The following is a 17,052-nucleotide window of genomic DNA, read 5'->3' on the forward strand; positions in this document are numbered from 1 at the left end:
GAGAGGTTCGACTGTAATTAATTAGCTTGTGCCGAGTTTGCGTAAATTCAGACACTTTACGACCCAATTTTATCGTCACTACTCCCTCAGAATACAAATGCTCAGTTAAACAGTGCAGTACTTGTTATCGTGAGCTTTCACGCAAGGCGCACGATCAACACTGCTTGCTCAAGTATTTTGTTGTTGTTTCGCTTTAACTGCCTTTTAGTGTTTTTATCTCCTACGTTATCAAGATGTCCGCTTCATTGTTGTATGTCACATATCCTGCTAATTGACGACCCACACATAATCGTATTTTGAAATCAATCAAGTTTTGGAAATTTTCGTCATTCACATGTTTAATAAGCGGACGTTGATCAACCTTAAAAAATTGTATTATATAGCTGAAAAAGGGAAGGAATGCGGCGACAATTATCGCTTTCGAGGAAACAACCTACGCCTTGAACGTTACGTGTACGCACAAAGTGTTTTCGACTACACCCATGCACAACAAAGGTCGTCACGCGAGAACGGACGAAACTGCAGGTCAACAAAGCATACCACCTGTACCACGAACGTGATGTTTAAATAAGTCAATGTTCAGAAACAGCGCTCTTAATTTAACAAGTCAAAGTGGCCACGATGTGTTATATTTGTTTTAAAGGAGCACTGACGCCGCCGACAAACAAACTCAAACCAGAATAAGAAACACCAAGAAGAGTCAGTGTAAATGTTGAAAGCTTATCCAAAATAAAAGCAAGGAATAAAACAGCAAATATGAGTCCAATTGTCCGGGACAAATTAATATTTTTCTCACCCTGATGAAGGCGGTATTGCTGAAACGTCGGTAAAATTGTACCGAAACTTCTAGCGTCAATAACAAATTTAATTATGTTATTTCGGCTCGTGCAAGACGCTACGCAGTTGTTGCCAATTTTAACTTAATTTCGGCCAAACACAAGCTTTGCTGTTAATCAGTTATTATAGAATGAATAACGCCATGCAGTGGATAAATCGCTATTCCAGTGGATACGTGTTAACAAAACACTTAGTGGAGATCACTGGATAGTGATTTATCTAATGGACAGTATTATCCAGCCTTTGAACAAGTTTGGTAGTCTAATTAAACCACCTATTTTTTGGGCACTTTACCTGCTTACTACCATGCCTTTACGCATGCCCCGGTTGAGATCGGCCTACCCTTGCGGGGCTTCCTTATAAACTGACGACGGGACTTCTCGTCGGAACGAACTCCCTCGTCATTTCTATAGGGGATCCTCCACCTGGGCGGACAAAACCTTCTGTACCAGGCGGTTGGTCTTGAGTCAGTTTTGCAATATTTGGACAACAACTCACTAATGAGTGCCGGATATGTAAACGTTGCTTATGTCACACTGGAACGAAATCCGACAAATCCTTACATAACGCGGAGATTTCGTTCCGAATCTCTTTTGCCGTTGATATAATTGCCTCCTCACTAATATCGAAATGACCTGGACCTAAAAAAGGATCAACCTCGTTCCCGAACAGGTTGAAGAAGGACATCAAGACTTTAGGGTACACTATTTCTTTTTATAAGAACACTGAGGAATTGACCCAGACTTTGAGAACATGCTAGGAACATACCTAGTCAAGCTGAAACTAAGAGGTAAAGCAGTATTATTCAGTTCTTTATTCAGTTCTTCATTATTATTCAGTTCTTCAAAGGGCACGTAAAAGGAATTTGATATGATACAGTACACAACGGTCTTTTTTAAAAGGTTTCCTGGTAGCCTGCGAGCACAATACACGCGCACGTGGCGAAGCCGCTAAGGCCGCGAGAACGAGTCGGCAAGCGAAGCGAGTCAGCGAGGAGAGGTCTGTGGCGGAGCTGCGATAACAAGTCGGCGAGCGAAGCGAGTCGGTGAGGAGACGTCCCGGGCGGAAGTGCGAAGAAAGTGAGCCTGCTTTGGGAGCAACTACAGAATACAGGGCCATTTTTAAAGAACTGTTACTGAGGTGGCTCGATGGCTCGTCAGTGAATAAAGTTTAATGTATAATAATATATAAGAGGAATAAAGGAAGGTATATTTTTTATTGGCTCGGCGGCTCGGTGGCTCGTCAACATTGGCCAAAAAGCGAGAAAAGCGAAAAAACTAACAAATCTATTATGGAGAGGGACATGAGTTTTATGTTCTTCCGGCGAAATTTAATTGGCCTATCCCATTCCTGCGGTTTCCGGAATGCAGATAAAAGATTTGAAGAGATCAGAGCAGCCGTCTCGCCGGTTTGCTTCGCTCAGCTACGTCTCGCGGCTTCGCCACTCTCGCGTGCATTCCCAAACGTGTGCCTGCTCACAGGCTAATTTCCTGGTCACGTTCATATCAGTTTTCTGACATTCTATCTCACGCAACTTAAGAACACGCTAAGAACTTTTCACTGAGGCTCAAAACACAGCTTAAAACACAAACAGTTTCGATTCAGCCTCGGCTGCAAAGTTAGACAAAAATAAAAAGGGTGTACGCTGTTTTATAAAAAACGTGACAGCATGCTCGGTTACCACAGGAAATTAGTACGTGATTTATTTATTTGCCTCTTGCACTCAGACTTGAAAAAAAAATTTGACACGTATTAAAAGATAACTGATCTGAATCATACAAACAGACATGTATTGGTGATCTCGCAAATGCTCAGCGTATCTACGTACAAATGATTAATTTCACTTTGAGTTGCTGCATGCCTGAGACAACTTGAGACAGAAACTGTCTGCTCAGTCATCGCACGGACTTGGCCTTGTTGCAAGTGCAGTGGGTATTTTTGTGGTGGAAAAACGCAAAAATGAAGTTTTTGCCGAACGTACGACTTGGGGACCTTTAATCTGTTATTCTTTGCTGTTATGACATTGTTATTGATAAACAGTAAAAAGCATCTGTACTATCTATACTATAGACAAATTGTCCAGTAATGTTTAAAATTGTTCAGTAATGTTCACCACTCCTCCTACTAGTATGTACAAAAAATGGTAAACATACGGTACTGAGAAACGCCGAGTTCATAAGACATATACAGTATCCAGTGAGAGCAGAAGGCTCTTTCCCACAACTTTTGGTGTTGATTTTTAAGGGACACTGTCACGAAATTCACTTCAAAATTTTAAGACCGAAAGACGTAAGGAATTAAGCGTGATGTAAGGTTGAGGCCTTATGTGTTCCTATGCATGAAGAGGGGTAGAGGACTAAGTATGTAAGTTTATATATTTTTTCAGGATTTTTGATTTCCCCTCTTACGTGGATCTTTCTATGGTATGTACAGTAGATCTTGGTTCTGTCCAATAATCATGCAAGTCCACAGTATGTAACACAAATGCGTGAATGATTGGTTCCAAGAAGGAAAAATAAAACTTTTCGGCATGTGAAGAAACTTTTATATATTACTAGAAACTTAGGCCTGTTCTATTGGAAATCCACTTCATCCAATTGGTTCTTGAATTGTTTTCTATTTTAGCCGCTAGAACATGAACGTGAGCACGTTCCTCTTAAAGGGACATTTTTTCTACATTTTTGACATAAAAGAACATAAAATTGTGGGTTTTGGACTGCAGTTCTTTAGAGTTTCTACTGAACCTGCGCCTCTGACTATTCGCGCATAAAAAACCTCGGGTTCATACTCAAATTGTTAAGTGGTTTCGGGATTTCCTTTAGTCAGGAATTAAACTTACAATAACTCACTCGCAGTTTGAAATGTAAAGCAAGTACTCTGGTATGGTAGATGAGAAGGCTAGTCTAAATATTTCCATTCCCTTGGTACTTGCTTTCAATTTGAAATGAGAAAAACTTGCCTCTGTTCTAATGGTTGTTTTCAGGAGAAGGAGCTCATTTCTTACGATAAATATACAATAATTATACATGCAGTTTTGTGCGGCTAACATTTTTTTGGTGATCATAAATGTTTCAACCTTGTTTGGGTGGAAAGAATATTTTTGAAGTACCAGTCCCTATCAACCTGGGTAGCATGCCAGAGTCTGAATGATTCCCTTGACATGTACACGTTTTTGGATCCTTCTTTCTTGGAACTGTTTCTTCAGTCGTGTGCCTTCTACTTTTGCACTTCGCTCTTCGGTTTGAGAACCACACCTAAGCCGGCAAAACACAGAAAGATTAGGAGATTTATAGTGCAGTTATGTCAACAACAACAACAACTGTGATCTCTGTTCCCTAACCTCTCAAAAACACAGGTTTTGTTCCCGTCTACCCAGCTCTTCTTTTTTGTTTCCTTGTTCCCTGTTTTATGGCGGGGGGGGGGGGGGGGGTACCCAAAAACGTTTTGTACGGGGAGGCTCCGCCCCGAGCTCTTACCCCTTACCCTTTTATCTATCATTTTTGCCAAAAATTGTACCCCTTTCGTATACCTTTTAATGAAAAAAGGTACCCCTTTCATATACCTGAAAGTCATGGTATAGACTAAAACATGACGTTTTCTTGTCATTTTCAAGTAGTGCTTAATAAATTGAAATACTACAGCCATAAATTGCATCTGTTTGAAATATTTCAATTAAAGGCCCTTTCAAAAACCTAAATTACAGATTTCCATACCCTTTCGTATGCCTAATCTTGTGAAATCCCTACCCTTTTATATACCTGAAGCCTGAAAAAGGTACCCCTTTCGGACGGAGCTTCCCCTTATTGGTCATTATAGGGAGTGCCTCCCCCCGGGTTTTATGGCCATGTTCCCTTTCTTCCCTGAAACTCTTGGCGGGTAGGGCACTAAAATAGCAAGAATGTATATAGCGTGAACGTGTTTTCAATAAAGCTTTGATTAGTGTTTGTAGTATTTACTAGAATTATAATGGAGATCATGTCAAGTTGAAGCTTTGTTTATACACGGTAACAACATCAGTTGATTAAAATGACAAATTCGTTAAACTTGTTTACACATCTGTCATGAGGGAATTAAATGAGCTGCTCTAAGTTCCTCGGAAATTGTTCCAGAGGGAAGCGCACTAACGGTAAGCCTATTTTTTTTACCCAAATTCCAATCCTAGTCACATTTAATTTTCTTTCTGTGATTCCCAGGCCCAGTTACCCAATTATCATTTTCCAAATAAAAATTTTCCCACTGAATCCCAATTCCCATTTTACCTCTTAAGGCCCCTCAGGTGAAGCTAAGTTTCTTGGCTTTTGTAATAATTTATGCAATGTATAAATATAGCTCCGAAGGTCATTTGTATTTAAGAATTCTCGGCGTAAATATGTTGTAAAGACAGCAGCAACAACTCAGCTTGGTCCCAACAGTATTTTATTCTAACTTCGTTTGTAATCCGAACTGTAATGGAAGTGTACGCGAAATGCAATTCATAATACGGTTAAACATGAAAAACTGAGAAACGGCAAATTCTCCATAACATGACTTAATGCCAACTCACTCTGAAGTAATGAAAGCATGATGCAATTAAACCTTCGTATAGATTAAATACTGTGAGGTATTTTCTTATTATGTATGTGCTCGTTCCATGACAGGAATGAAACAGTGATCACTAGAAATCCGTCTACGTTGAGATATTGACATGTAACATCAGCTGCGAGCCAATTTGTTAATGTGTTTTGAATCGTTGTTAATGAAAATTGCAAGATCAGCCTGGCTACAGGCAGAACTGGAAGTAACATTTATATCCGGCATTGGCATACATCCTCGGGTAATACGCAGTATTGTTAAGCAGTATAGTCGGTTATTTAATAATAAGAGTAAGGGACCAGTTATTGACTTTTAAAGAGATATATCCACAAAACCTGTCATCATTTATGTTACATCTCTGCATACATTATTTAATTAAGACTCAAAATACGTCATGGACTACGACCAACAAAACCTCTCTGATGCTAAAAAACGCGGTATTCTTGTAAAATCTCGTACATTAAAAAATACATAACAAGGTTAACTAGAATTGACTGACTGCATCTTTTCAAAAGCTTGAAAGATCTGTTTGGCCGAACACAAGCACGTAGGTATTTAAAAAAGATAGACGCAAGTAGTAAACTAGCCATATGCATCGAAACAACTGCAAGATGGTCTATTTCCAAACCAGAAACATTACTGATGTTGAAAGTCCTTCTTCTATGCCTTGTCTGGATAGTGTGTGAAGAGTCGTTTTCCTTTTTTCTTCATGTAAGCGTAGTTATTGTTTACAAAGGATTGGAATCATGTAGTGTGTAATAAAGTCGTACTCTGGGTAAACGCTTCTCAAATAATCAGAACCTTCAGTGACTATAGTCTGCAGGCTTTGATGACTAAAGGAAAAAAAAAACGCACCAGAAACTTGCGAAACAAAGTGCAAAAAATGGAAAAGGAGGACAGAAAAATCATTTTGGAAACGGCTTCAAAAGAAAGTGGGGTACAACATACCTAGATTAAGTAGCGTCCATGTGACACAGTAGTTGCTTTGTATAAGAGGTGATTATTTATTCCTTAGATGTGGTGTGCAGTAGGGAGGGGCTTCTCTTTATGGTATGATGATTCTAACGGAAATTTATGAACATAACAGATTTGATCCTTGGAATTCGTAGTTACTGCATCGACACATTTTCAAAAACGTTTTAGATGCTTTCCAGCAATTTTACTATACCCAAAAATTAAAATTCTCCTAGAGAACATGACCCTGCTTAATTGTCTCCAAACTCTACTCCTCTCAACATGCCCTAACTTTGCATAATGAAATATACTTTTTAAACCTTTCGCCGCCAAAACTATCTACACTTTTCACTGAATACTGATTTGTCCGATGAAAGACATTACCCACCCTTCAGGGACCGCGGAGGGGGAGGGGCTGGTAGGGCTAGCTATAGCCCTACCACTTCTTTGGTTGGGTTGATATTTTAGGGCTGCGGATGAAAAGGATAATGTAATTTGTTTAAAATGTCCTAAATGAGAAAAATCTAAACCTTGCCAACACGGAATCTATCGAAACTACGTTCAGAAAGTAAAAACATCATGAAATTTTCTGTCATAAAGTCAGACTCAGCAATTCAGTACAAGTTGTTAACTTGCATCAGGGTCTTGTCTCTTTCTTCAGCGGACTTGATCTATGCAGTGGTTAGCTTCGTTTTAACACAATCATTTGTTAAAGTTAAGCTTATTGTATTCTTGATGATAACAGCCGCAGATTCAACAGCGAACAACAGAAACAAGCAAACTGGACTTGCACAAGGAATATCATTCGCAATTATTTCGGGTCTCCTCGTAAACCATTTTCGTTTTCCACAATTTCACGTTATATAGATGACTTTTGAGGATAAAAATAGATCAAGATCATAAAAACACATCAAAAATGTCAGATTTTCTATCTTGAGCAAACTCACAATACGTTTAAATTGCACAGAAGTCCAAAAAAGCTGAAATGGCCTTTACTTACAAAGGATATTACTGAATGAGATATAACCCACTGAAGGAAACAAAATGGTATTTTTGTAGATTTTATATATAGTCATTGAAAGGTGTTCTTAGATGGAACTAAATTATGCACCTGAATTCTTGACTCAGTAACTCCAATTTCTCTTGCCAACTGATCTCTCCCTGACGCAGATGGGTATTGATTGATTTTAAATGCTGCTTCAAGTTTACGTAGTTGGTAGCTTGTATACTTGATGCGTTCTCTTCTCTGAATTTGAAGCGGAAAGGGCTCGCATGAGTTTTCAGCAGCCTGGATATTCTCTGTGATGATAAACAAAAGCAATGTTCATTATTAGATCTAGTCACAAATCGTTACAAATTCGACGATTAAATTTAGTGCACAATGATAGTCATAACATTAGCAACAAATAAAAAAATGAACAAAAGCCACGGCGTGCAGGTGATCATTTTATTATGCCAGGACAAAATAAGCCCGAAAAATAGTGATATTAACAATATATATTTCCAGCGATTGTATTGTCATATTCTTAGATAACTCTCACAAAAGACCTGGCAGAGATGGAGATGAACACTCATCTCAAAAACTCATCTCAAAAAGTAGCATCTAGCCTGCGGGCTTTCATCGCAGATTCTAAAGACGGGGAGTTCAAGGGCGAATAGCTGGCACCCTACAACTAGCTTGCCCTGGCGGATGGACATTCGTAAGAGGATGTGGTCAAAACACTGATCTCCAGTCCATGGATTTCATTTCCACGAGCACTTTTCAAAGACCTTCAACAGATTACATTTTAGTTCTTTGAACATGTGCAATACTTGACTCATTGCACATCCAATAGCAACAGTTGTGCAAAAAAAAAACCGACAAACTTACTCACTCTGGCGTGCTTATGGCCAGGCAAACCCTGGTATAAGGAAATTTATTTAAATTGTCGAAAAGAAAAAGAACTGCATTGTCTTATTTCAAGAGAAATGTCATTTTTAACAGTTTCGTTACCATGGACAGTGTAATAAAATGGTTTTCCCCTACCTTTTTTCCCAATCTTCTTTTCCAGTGTTATAAAAGGGCAAATCCCAGTTTCCATTTAACCCCTTCGTGACTTTCTTTATATTCATAATATACAAACCTTTGTGTTTAAAGACTAAGAACTTTCCTCTTGAGATTCCCCAACTCGTAAGATTATAAGAACTAGAGATATAAGGCAAATCTTATCTTTCAGTGTAAGTTGTCCTTTGTAATAGGTTATCAAGAATTTCGATTATACACACATATACAAACTTATTGAATGTTTCCTTCCATAAAATCAGACTCAGCAATTCAGTACAAGTTGTTAACTTGTATCAGGGTCTTGTCTCTTTCTTCAGCGGACTTGATCTTTGCAGTGGTTAGCTTCGTTTTAACACAATCATTTGTTAAAGTTAAGCTTATTGTATTCTTGATGATAACAGCCGCAGATTCAACAGCGAACAACAGAAACAAGCAAACTGGACTTGCACAAGGAATATCATTCGCAATTATTTCGGGTCTCCTCGTAAACCATTTTCGTTTTCCACAATTTCACGGAATATAGATTACTTTTGAGGATATCGTGGGAGAACAATTGGGTAAGAAAGTTCTTTGTCGCTCTTTTTACTCACGGTTTGAAGCCTACACGGTGAACACCGCGGAACAAATTTTCCCGCGTTTTCGTATCAAAACTTCGTTTAGATTTAACTGAAACACTGAAAAATTTACATCCAAATCTACATAGTAGATTTGTTGGAAAACTGAAATTTTTGAAAACAATGAAAGGGCTGCCAACAAATGTTCTTGAAGAAATATACTATAAAGGTATCGTCCCAAGCATCACCTATTGTATCTCGGTCTGGGGATCATGTCCCTTGGCCAATTCAACGACTTGTAACTATTACACATTAAAGCTGTCAAATTAATTCACAAGTTACCCAGTGAAACACCTGATGCTGCCGTTCTTCAAATTGTGAAATGGAAGCCTTTGAATTATATTTACAAGGGAAGGCTTGCTTCCATTATGTACCAGGTGTACAATCACTCTCTCCCTGATCAACTTACATCCCTGCTTGGAACACGTTACGACGATAATAATTATAAATTAAGGCGCTCTAATGACTTTTCTCTAATACGTTACAATAGTTTACTTGGAAGAAACAGCGTGAGATATCGTGGCCCTATTGTATGGAACTCAATCTCGAGAAACATCAGAAACGCTGCCTCCTTACAGCTTTTCAAAACAAGTCTTAAACGTGTCTCTAGATCTATAGACCTAATCCAGTTTGAGAAAGAGACCTGCTTGATTAATTCCAAGGATTCTGACTTCATATATTTTCATATATTTAATGGCTGGTCCACACCAGCCTTTATGGTTGCCCTACGAGACCTGCCTTAACAAAAAGCTATGTATGTATGTATGTATGCATGTGGTCGGCTCATGGGGCGTTTGGACATCCTTTAGAGTTCAATTAAAAGAAAGCTCGAATAAAGCGGTTTATATTCTAAAATAATATAGAAACTACTCTAATTAAAATATTATTTTCTAATAAAAAATTATTATATAAGATGATTCTTCTAGATACAGTTATCAATATTGAGAAAAGCATTTAAGCAAAAAACTTTAAACCGATCAAAAATAAGACTGTTTTTTTTTTCTTAAAAAAAGAAGTAATTTGGTACTAATATACATCAACATATTCAGTAGCTAGAATACGATCAGTGCGTACTCATGGGACACATGTTAGTATGTGATGTAAGCAAAGCATAACTATCCACACTCTAATTTAAATGAATAAATAAATAAATGAATAAATAAATAAATTAATTAATTAAATAATTAATAGACAAAAAAGTAAATAAAACTTTGATTGCTGAAAGATGTTCGAAATTGTACTACAATATGTTAAATGAGATTAAAGAAAACTGGAAATCTGCTATAGAATAATTTATTAAGTAAACATGTATTTAAATTTCAATTCAGAGAGCACTGACATTTAAAATATCATTTTAGCATATTTTTAATGAAAATCGATTAAAAGAGTCCATGATATGATCATCGAAAACGATAACATAGTCAACAGCCATTGAGGATTGACAATAAGTATTCAGTAATTATAAAGACTCATGGAGGTAAAATAAAACTTGACACAGTTTATAAGTTGTTTATTTGATTATTGCACTGGTAAAATTAAATACAAACCCATGCCGAAATAAATCAGCAATGTTAGTTTTTATAATTATTAGCAAGCTAACTAGAACTTTTTACCCTTCCTTTACACATAACCAAACAAAATCGCATAGATATAGCTTTGGTACACTTCCTGATATGTCACTATCATGTCTATCAAACGAAGAACGGAAGTTGTCACTTACCGAGGAGGAAGACTAAAGACAAAGTAGATTGTGAATATCCAACTACCATCCCCTACGTGCCGTGAGGCAAATTGGACCGCTCGAGGGAAAAGACACAATTAAACAACGTATTCTAAAAGCCAATCAAAACACAGGGAAAATGATTTTTCACTGACCTGTCTGTTTATGTTCAGCTATTCTTCCATTGCTAACTAAAGAAGAAGAAGGCTCCGATGACGAAATCGACGAGGAAGATTGCCCATTGCATGGTAGGTTTAAGATACTTGCGATCATGTAGGAATTACTGCTACGTTCTTGGATTGTTCGGCCTGACGCCGTTTCCAATTTATCTTTATTCTTCAACAATCTACTGATGGAACTAAGAGAAGGGAGACTTTCGTTACTGCATAGCCCTTCTCGAACAAGACGATCTCGTATCTCCCAAGAAAACAGTCTTGGTTGTTTTTTCTTGTACTCCAAGATTCTCTGTGCTTTGCGAGGTGTGATCACTCTGGGTCGGCCTACACCTTCGCCACCAGGTTGGATTGAGCCAGTTTTGCGATACTTGGACAACAGCTTACTAATACAGCCATGAGTGATTCGTAAACGACGGCTTATGTCACAAGGACGAAATCCTTGAAGGGCCAGAGTGAGGATTTCGTGCCGAATCTCTTTTGGAAGTGGTTTGCCGTTGATATAAGCACCTCCAAGTTGATTTAAACGCCCTGGTCATACGGCATGAGAAAATCACGATTTTACAGTAGGTGTTTGATTGTAAGCAGCAGTTTTAGTTATTTGTTAACACGCATGTGGAGCAATCATCAGTTATCAAGTAGATGCAGTAAATAAGAACATAGAATTTTTTATATTGTTGGGCTATTTGAACTGCCCGGCAAAGGTACTACGAATACGGACTTTGGCTCTTGTTGTAGAGAGAGTAGAAACTGTTCCACTGACGCCAGTTACGTAATTGTGTTGTAGAATTTGCAATATCTCTGATGCATGGATATGTCCTCATTTGGAACTGATTGTAATTAGAATGTGCCAATCGTACTTTTATGATACTGTGTCGAAATAAAGTGTTTTGCATCCTGGTGAAGACAAAATGACTGAAAACTGAAAGAACTACCTTATAATAAGTTGAATATTTTGTGGCTTACCCATATTAAGCTCAAAACGAAACAAACGAAGGGCTCGAAGATGAACCTGACGTGACGTTTAAACAGAAATAGTAGGGAATATTGGTGCTAAAACGAGCATCAATTGCTAAATTGAAAAATAAGAATGCTGTAGGAACTACTTCAATGAATGGTTTAAGGTTGTTTCCTGAGATCGAGTGTGCACGTGTAACTGAGATTTTGACCCGCTGTTTTACGACCTGTGCAACGATCGATTTTGCAGAACGAATTATGAATTTTAAACCATTTTGATAATAGAGAAGGCTGTTTGTTTGCTCGAGGTCCCACTATGGTTTAGATGTGTTTCATTACGATTTAAGTTGTCAACATCTATATTCTTTGCGCGTTCACTGCCGAGGATGGTATGATTCGGCAAACCCAATTGAGTATTACGCTTTGTTGTCGCTACCTTTCACTGATACCTTCAACTCTACATTGCAGTAAAGGTGTCTCCTAATGATTTTAAAAAGTAATTGAAGTTGTTACCTGCATGAGGAAACTTAAAGGAATCTTCCATCTTCGAGCAATTTTTTAGGACGCTCTATTCTTTTTCGGCTGTTACATAGACTGAGGTTTTCTGGAATGTAAATGAAAAAATAATAAATATTTTGTCACTCGTAATTCTCCGTAGTTCATTCGGAGATAGTTCGCCTCTGTCGTCACACCTCTCAAGTTCTTCGTGAAACATTGTCGTCAAGTACCTCTCCCTGCGCCAAGCAAACGTCATTAAACTGTAGAAATATTAAAATAAGAGATCTTTTTTCCCAACAGGGGACACATGGATTAAAACTAATTGTACAGGCGAGAAATAAATGAATAAATTGTTAAAAAACCGGTGATTCGTAGCTTTTCGTATCGCATTCCGCGAGAGTTGCCACTGACGTGACATCGATCAATACCTGTACCTCCGCGTGTGCCGGAAAACGTCGCGACATGGACATGAGCACGACACCCTACATGCATCACTTACGGTATTGTTCCTTTAATTTGGGATCAAAGGAGTAAACAAACCAACCTTAATTTCCTAGCTTGAAAGTCTGCGTGAAACTAACAGCTACAGTTTCTCTTTCTGTCAGACTGTTGCTGACCTACGAAGTTTTATTTTAGGGAATATAAATGTTTTTCCTGTTTAACATTAAAATTAGCACTTTTCAACAGAAGTGAGTTTTTTTTTCAACAGTGAGCGAGTGGACGTTTTAATTGCTTATTTGGCTTTTCTACTTTGTCTTCATGCAATTAAAATGGTTTACGTATTCACCCACGCCACCTCTCAGCCATTCTTATTAACCGTTGCTTGCCATTTTTCCCAAAACACACGCAAATTATATTCATGTTGCTAGCTTAGTAAAACTACAATGATTTGCTTAAAAGATATTAATAATTTCTGCAAATTTTCCTAAAACACCTCAGACGGAAACTTCTAAAGTGAATGGTGATCTTTGAAACGTGATTTCAAAATTTTTAGGCTTTGTTGAAAGGGTACTAGGCGTGACACACTTGCAAGCTTTTTAAACATCCGTTGAATTAGGCAAATGTGCAAAGAACCTATCCCGAGATATGAAAAATAGGGAAGAAGGAATAATACGGATCTGGAATTTGGGGAGCAAGTTCACGAACAGACCATATCTTATTCATTTTAACAGACTATCTATGGCTACTGCACATGACTGCAGTTAGCAAAGTTGCAATACCTAGACAGACAGATTCCCCTGAGAACGTACTTTGAGTGCTAAACTCGTTGGGATCGTAGTTAGTAGAATGTTGGGAATTAGAAATGGCGAAGTCGGTGCCATTCCTCTGATTGTCTCTATTATGGAGATGTCTGTATTACCGAGGTAGATTTTGTATGAATTTTGGTCTCTTTCGGATCAAGTGAATTGTTCGTAATACGGAGGTGTCCATTCGACTGTAATTGCTAAGGTTGAACCGAGTTTGCGTAAATTCAGACGCTCGCTCGGAATACAAAAACTATTAAATAGTACTTATTTATTACTGTGATCTTTCATGCAAGCCACACTGCTTATCCAAGCATTTTGTTGTTGATTCGCATGAAATAACTTTTAAGTGTTTTTATCCCCTACGTTATCCGGCTGGACTGATGATGTTCGCTTCATTGTTACATGTCACATATTCCGCTAATTGACGACCCACACATAATCGTATTTAGAAATCAATCATCTATTAAAGTTTTGGAAATTTTCTTCATTTCACAGGCATAATAAAGGACGTTGAAGAACGTAGAAAAAATGAGTTAAATAGCGGATGAGGGAAGAATGCGGCATCGTTTGTCGCTTTCAAAGAAACATCCCACCGGCACGAAGCTTGATCGTTGCGTGTACGCACAAAGTGTTTTCGACTACACCCACAACACAGGTCGTCACGCGAGGACGGACAAAACTGCAGGTCAACAAAGCATACCACCTGTACCACGAACGTGATGTTCGATTAAGTCAATGTTCAAAGACAGCGCTATTAAATTAAAAAGTAAAAGTGGGTACAATGTGTTATAAATGATCTGTATTAAAGGAGCACTGACGCCGCCGACGCAAATTTCCCTTTCGTAAACGGTCATTGCCATTTGAAACGGTCGATGCCATTTCTCAGAACGGTCGTTGCCATTTGAAACGGTCGATGCCATTTATACTTTGGACCAAATCGCATGAAAGGATCTTTCAAACTTCTTGAGAGTATCAGATGTTTGTTTAGAAATGTCAAGTGATTCCAAAAATTATTTTGGTTTTCTAGTTGACGAAATATCCGAGCTTCGGTATACCATAAGATCGCTATGTTCTCGACACTTGTAAAAAATTTGGCTCAGCCCGGAAGTAAGAAATATTGCAACAGAAAACTGCAGAAAACCTCACGCAAACGAAGGAATGTATGAATATATCCATTTACTTTAGTAACCTTATGAGAATATTCTATGCCTGTTTAGAAATGCCAAGCGGTTCTTAAAATTATTTTGGTTTCGAAGTGGACGAATTCTTCGAGCTTGAGCATACTATTAAATCGCTACGTTCTCGACATTCGGCATGCCGGTGTGCACAAGCTCGAAGAATTCGCCCTGAATTCGTCCGCTTCGAAACCAAAATAATTTTAAGAACCGCTTGGCATTTCTAAACAGGTATAGAATATTCTCATTAGGTTACTAAAGTAAATGGAGATATTCATCCATTCATTCGTTTGCGTGAGGTTTTCTGCAGATTTCTATTGCAATATTTCTTACTTCCGGGCTGAGCCAAATTTTTTACAAGTGTCGAGAACATAGCGATCTTATGGTATACCGAAGCTCGGATATTTCGTCAACTAGAAAACCAAAATAATTTTTGGAATCGTTTGACATTTCTAAACAAACATCTGATACTCTCAAGAAGTTTGAAAGATCCTTTCATGCGATTTGGTCCAAAGTATAAATGGCATCGACCGTTTCAAATGGCAACGACCGTTCTGAGAAATGGCATCGACCGTTTCAAATGGCAACGACCGTTTACGAAAGGGAAATTTGCGCCGCGGACAAACAAACTCAAAGCGGAACAAGAAACACCAAGAAGAGTCAGTGTAAATCCAAAATAAAAGCAAGGAATAAAACAGCAAATATGAGTCCAATTGTCCGGGGCAACTTAATTTCGGCCAAACACAAGCTTTGTTGTTAATCAGTTATTATAGAGTGAATAACGCCGTGCAGTGGATAAATTGCTATTAAGTGGATTGTCAAAACACTTAGTGGAGATCACTGGATTGTGATTTATCTAATGGACAGTATTATCCAGCCTTTGAACAAGTTTGGTAGTCCAATTAAACCACCTATTTTTTGGGCACTTTACCTGCTTACTACCATGCCTTTACGCATGCCCGGGTTGAGATCGGCCTACCCTTGCGGGGCTTCCTTATAAACTGACGACGGGACTTCTCGTCGGAACGAACTCCCTCGTCATTTCTATAGGGGATCCTCCACCTGGGCGGCCTACACCTTCTGTTCCAGGCGGTTGGTCTTTAGACAGTTTTGCAATATTTGGACAACAACTTACTAATGCAGCCATGAGTGCCGGATATGTAAACGATGGCTTATATCACACTAGAACGAAATCCTTACAAACATAACGCGGGGATTTCGTTCCGAATCTGTTTTGCCGTTGGTATGATTGCCTACTAATTTCGAAATGACCTGGACCTAAAGAAGGACATCAAGACTTTAGGGTACACTATTTCTTTTTATAAGAACACTGAGGAATTGACCCTGATTTTTAGAACATGCTAGGAACATACTCAAGCTGAAACTAAGAGGTGAAACATTTATATTCAGTTGTTCATCGAAACATGAATTTCTATTTCTACTGGCATACCGGCATGTCAAAGGGATTTGATATAATACCGTACAATAGTCTTTTAAAAGTTTCCTGGTAGCATGCGAGCACAATACACGCGCACGTGACGAAGCCGCCAAGGCCGCGAGAACGAGACGGCAAGCGATGCGAGTCAGTGAGGAGAGGTCTGTGGCGGAGCTGCGATAACAAGTCGGCGAGCGAAGCGAGTCGGTGAAGTGCGAAGAAAGTGAGCCTGCTTTGATCTCTGTGGACTTTTCATTTCCACTTCGCCTGAGCAAAGTAAAACACCATTGCCCGAAAAGCGAGAAAACTGACAAATCTATTATGGAGAGGGACTTTAGTTTTAGCTGTTGTTAAGATATGTTCTTCATGCGAAATTTAATTGGCCTATCCCATTCCTACGGTTTCCGGAGTGCAGATGAAAGATTTGCAGAGATCAGAGCAGCTGTCTCGCCGGTTCGCTTCGTTCGGCGACGTCTCGCGGCTTCGCCAATCTCGCGTGCATTCCCAAACGTGTGCCTTCTCGCAGCCTAATTTCCTGGTCACGTTCATATCAGTTTGCTGAAATTCTATATCACGTAACTTAAGAACATGCTAAGAACGTTTCACTGAGGCTCAAAACACAAAAAATAAAAACATTCAGTTTCGATGCAGAATCGGCCTCAAAGTTAGACAATCTTATCAATAAAAAACAGCCGTGTACGCTGTTTCATGAAAACGTGATAGCATGCTCGGTTACCGCAGGAAATTAGTACGTGATTTATATATTTGTCCCTGGCACTCAGACTTGAAATAAAAAAAATATAAACTTGCCAACAGTTTGACACGT

At 38.6% G+C, this 17,052-nt stretch overlaps 1 protein-coding gene across 1 annotated transcript; it reads right to left on the minus strand.

Moving 5' to 3' along the window:
• Positions 1-3,908: 3,908 nt before the first annotated feature.
• LOC144645258 (segmentation protein paired-like) lies at positions 3,909-12,451 on the minus strand. Its single transcript, XM_078504750.1, has 4 exons — positions 12,385-12,451; positions 10,897-11,445; positions 7,475-7,662; positions 3,909-4,091 (listed from the first exon to the last, which is right to left on the minus strand). Exons 1-4 carry the CDS (start codon positions 12,413-12,415, stop codon positions 3,909-3,911), a joined length of 951 nt encoding a protein of 316 aa, XP_078360876.1. The 5' UTR covers positions 12,416-12,451.
• Between the last annotated feature and the right edge of the window lie 4,601 nt (positions 12,452-17,052).

Source organism: Oculina patagonica, chromosome 1 (assembly GCF_052425735.1).
Source record: "Oculina patagonica isolate OP01 chromosome 1, crgOcupat, whole genome shotgun sequence".
Lineage (NCBI taxonomy): Eukaryota > Metazoa > Cnidaria > Anthozoa > Scleractinia > Oculinidae > Oculina > Oculina patagonica.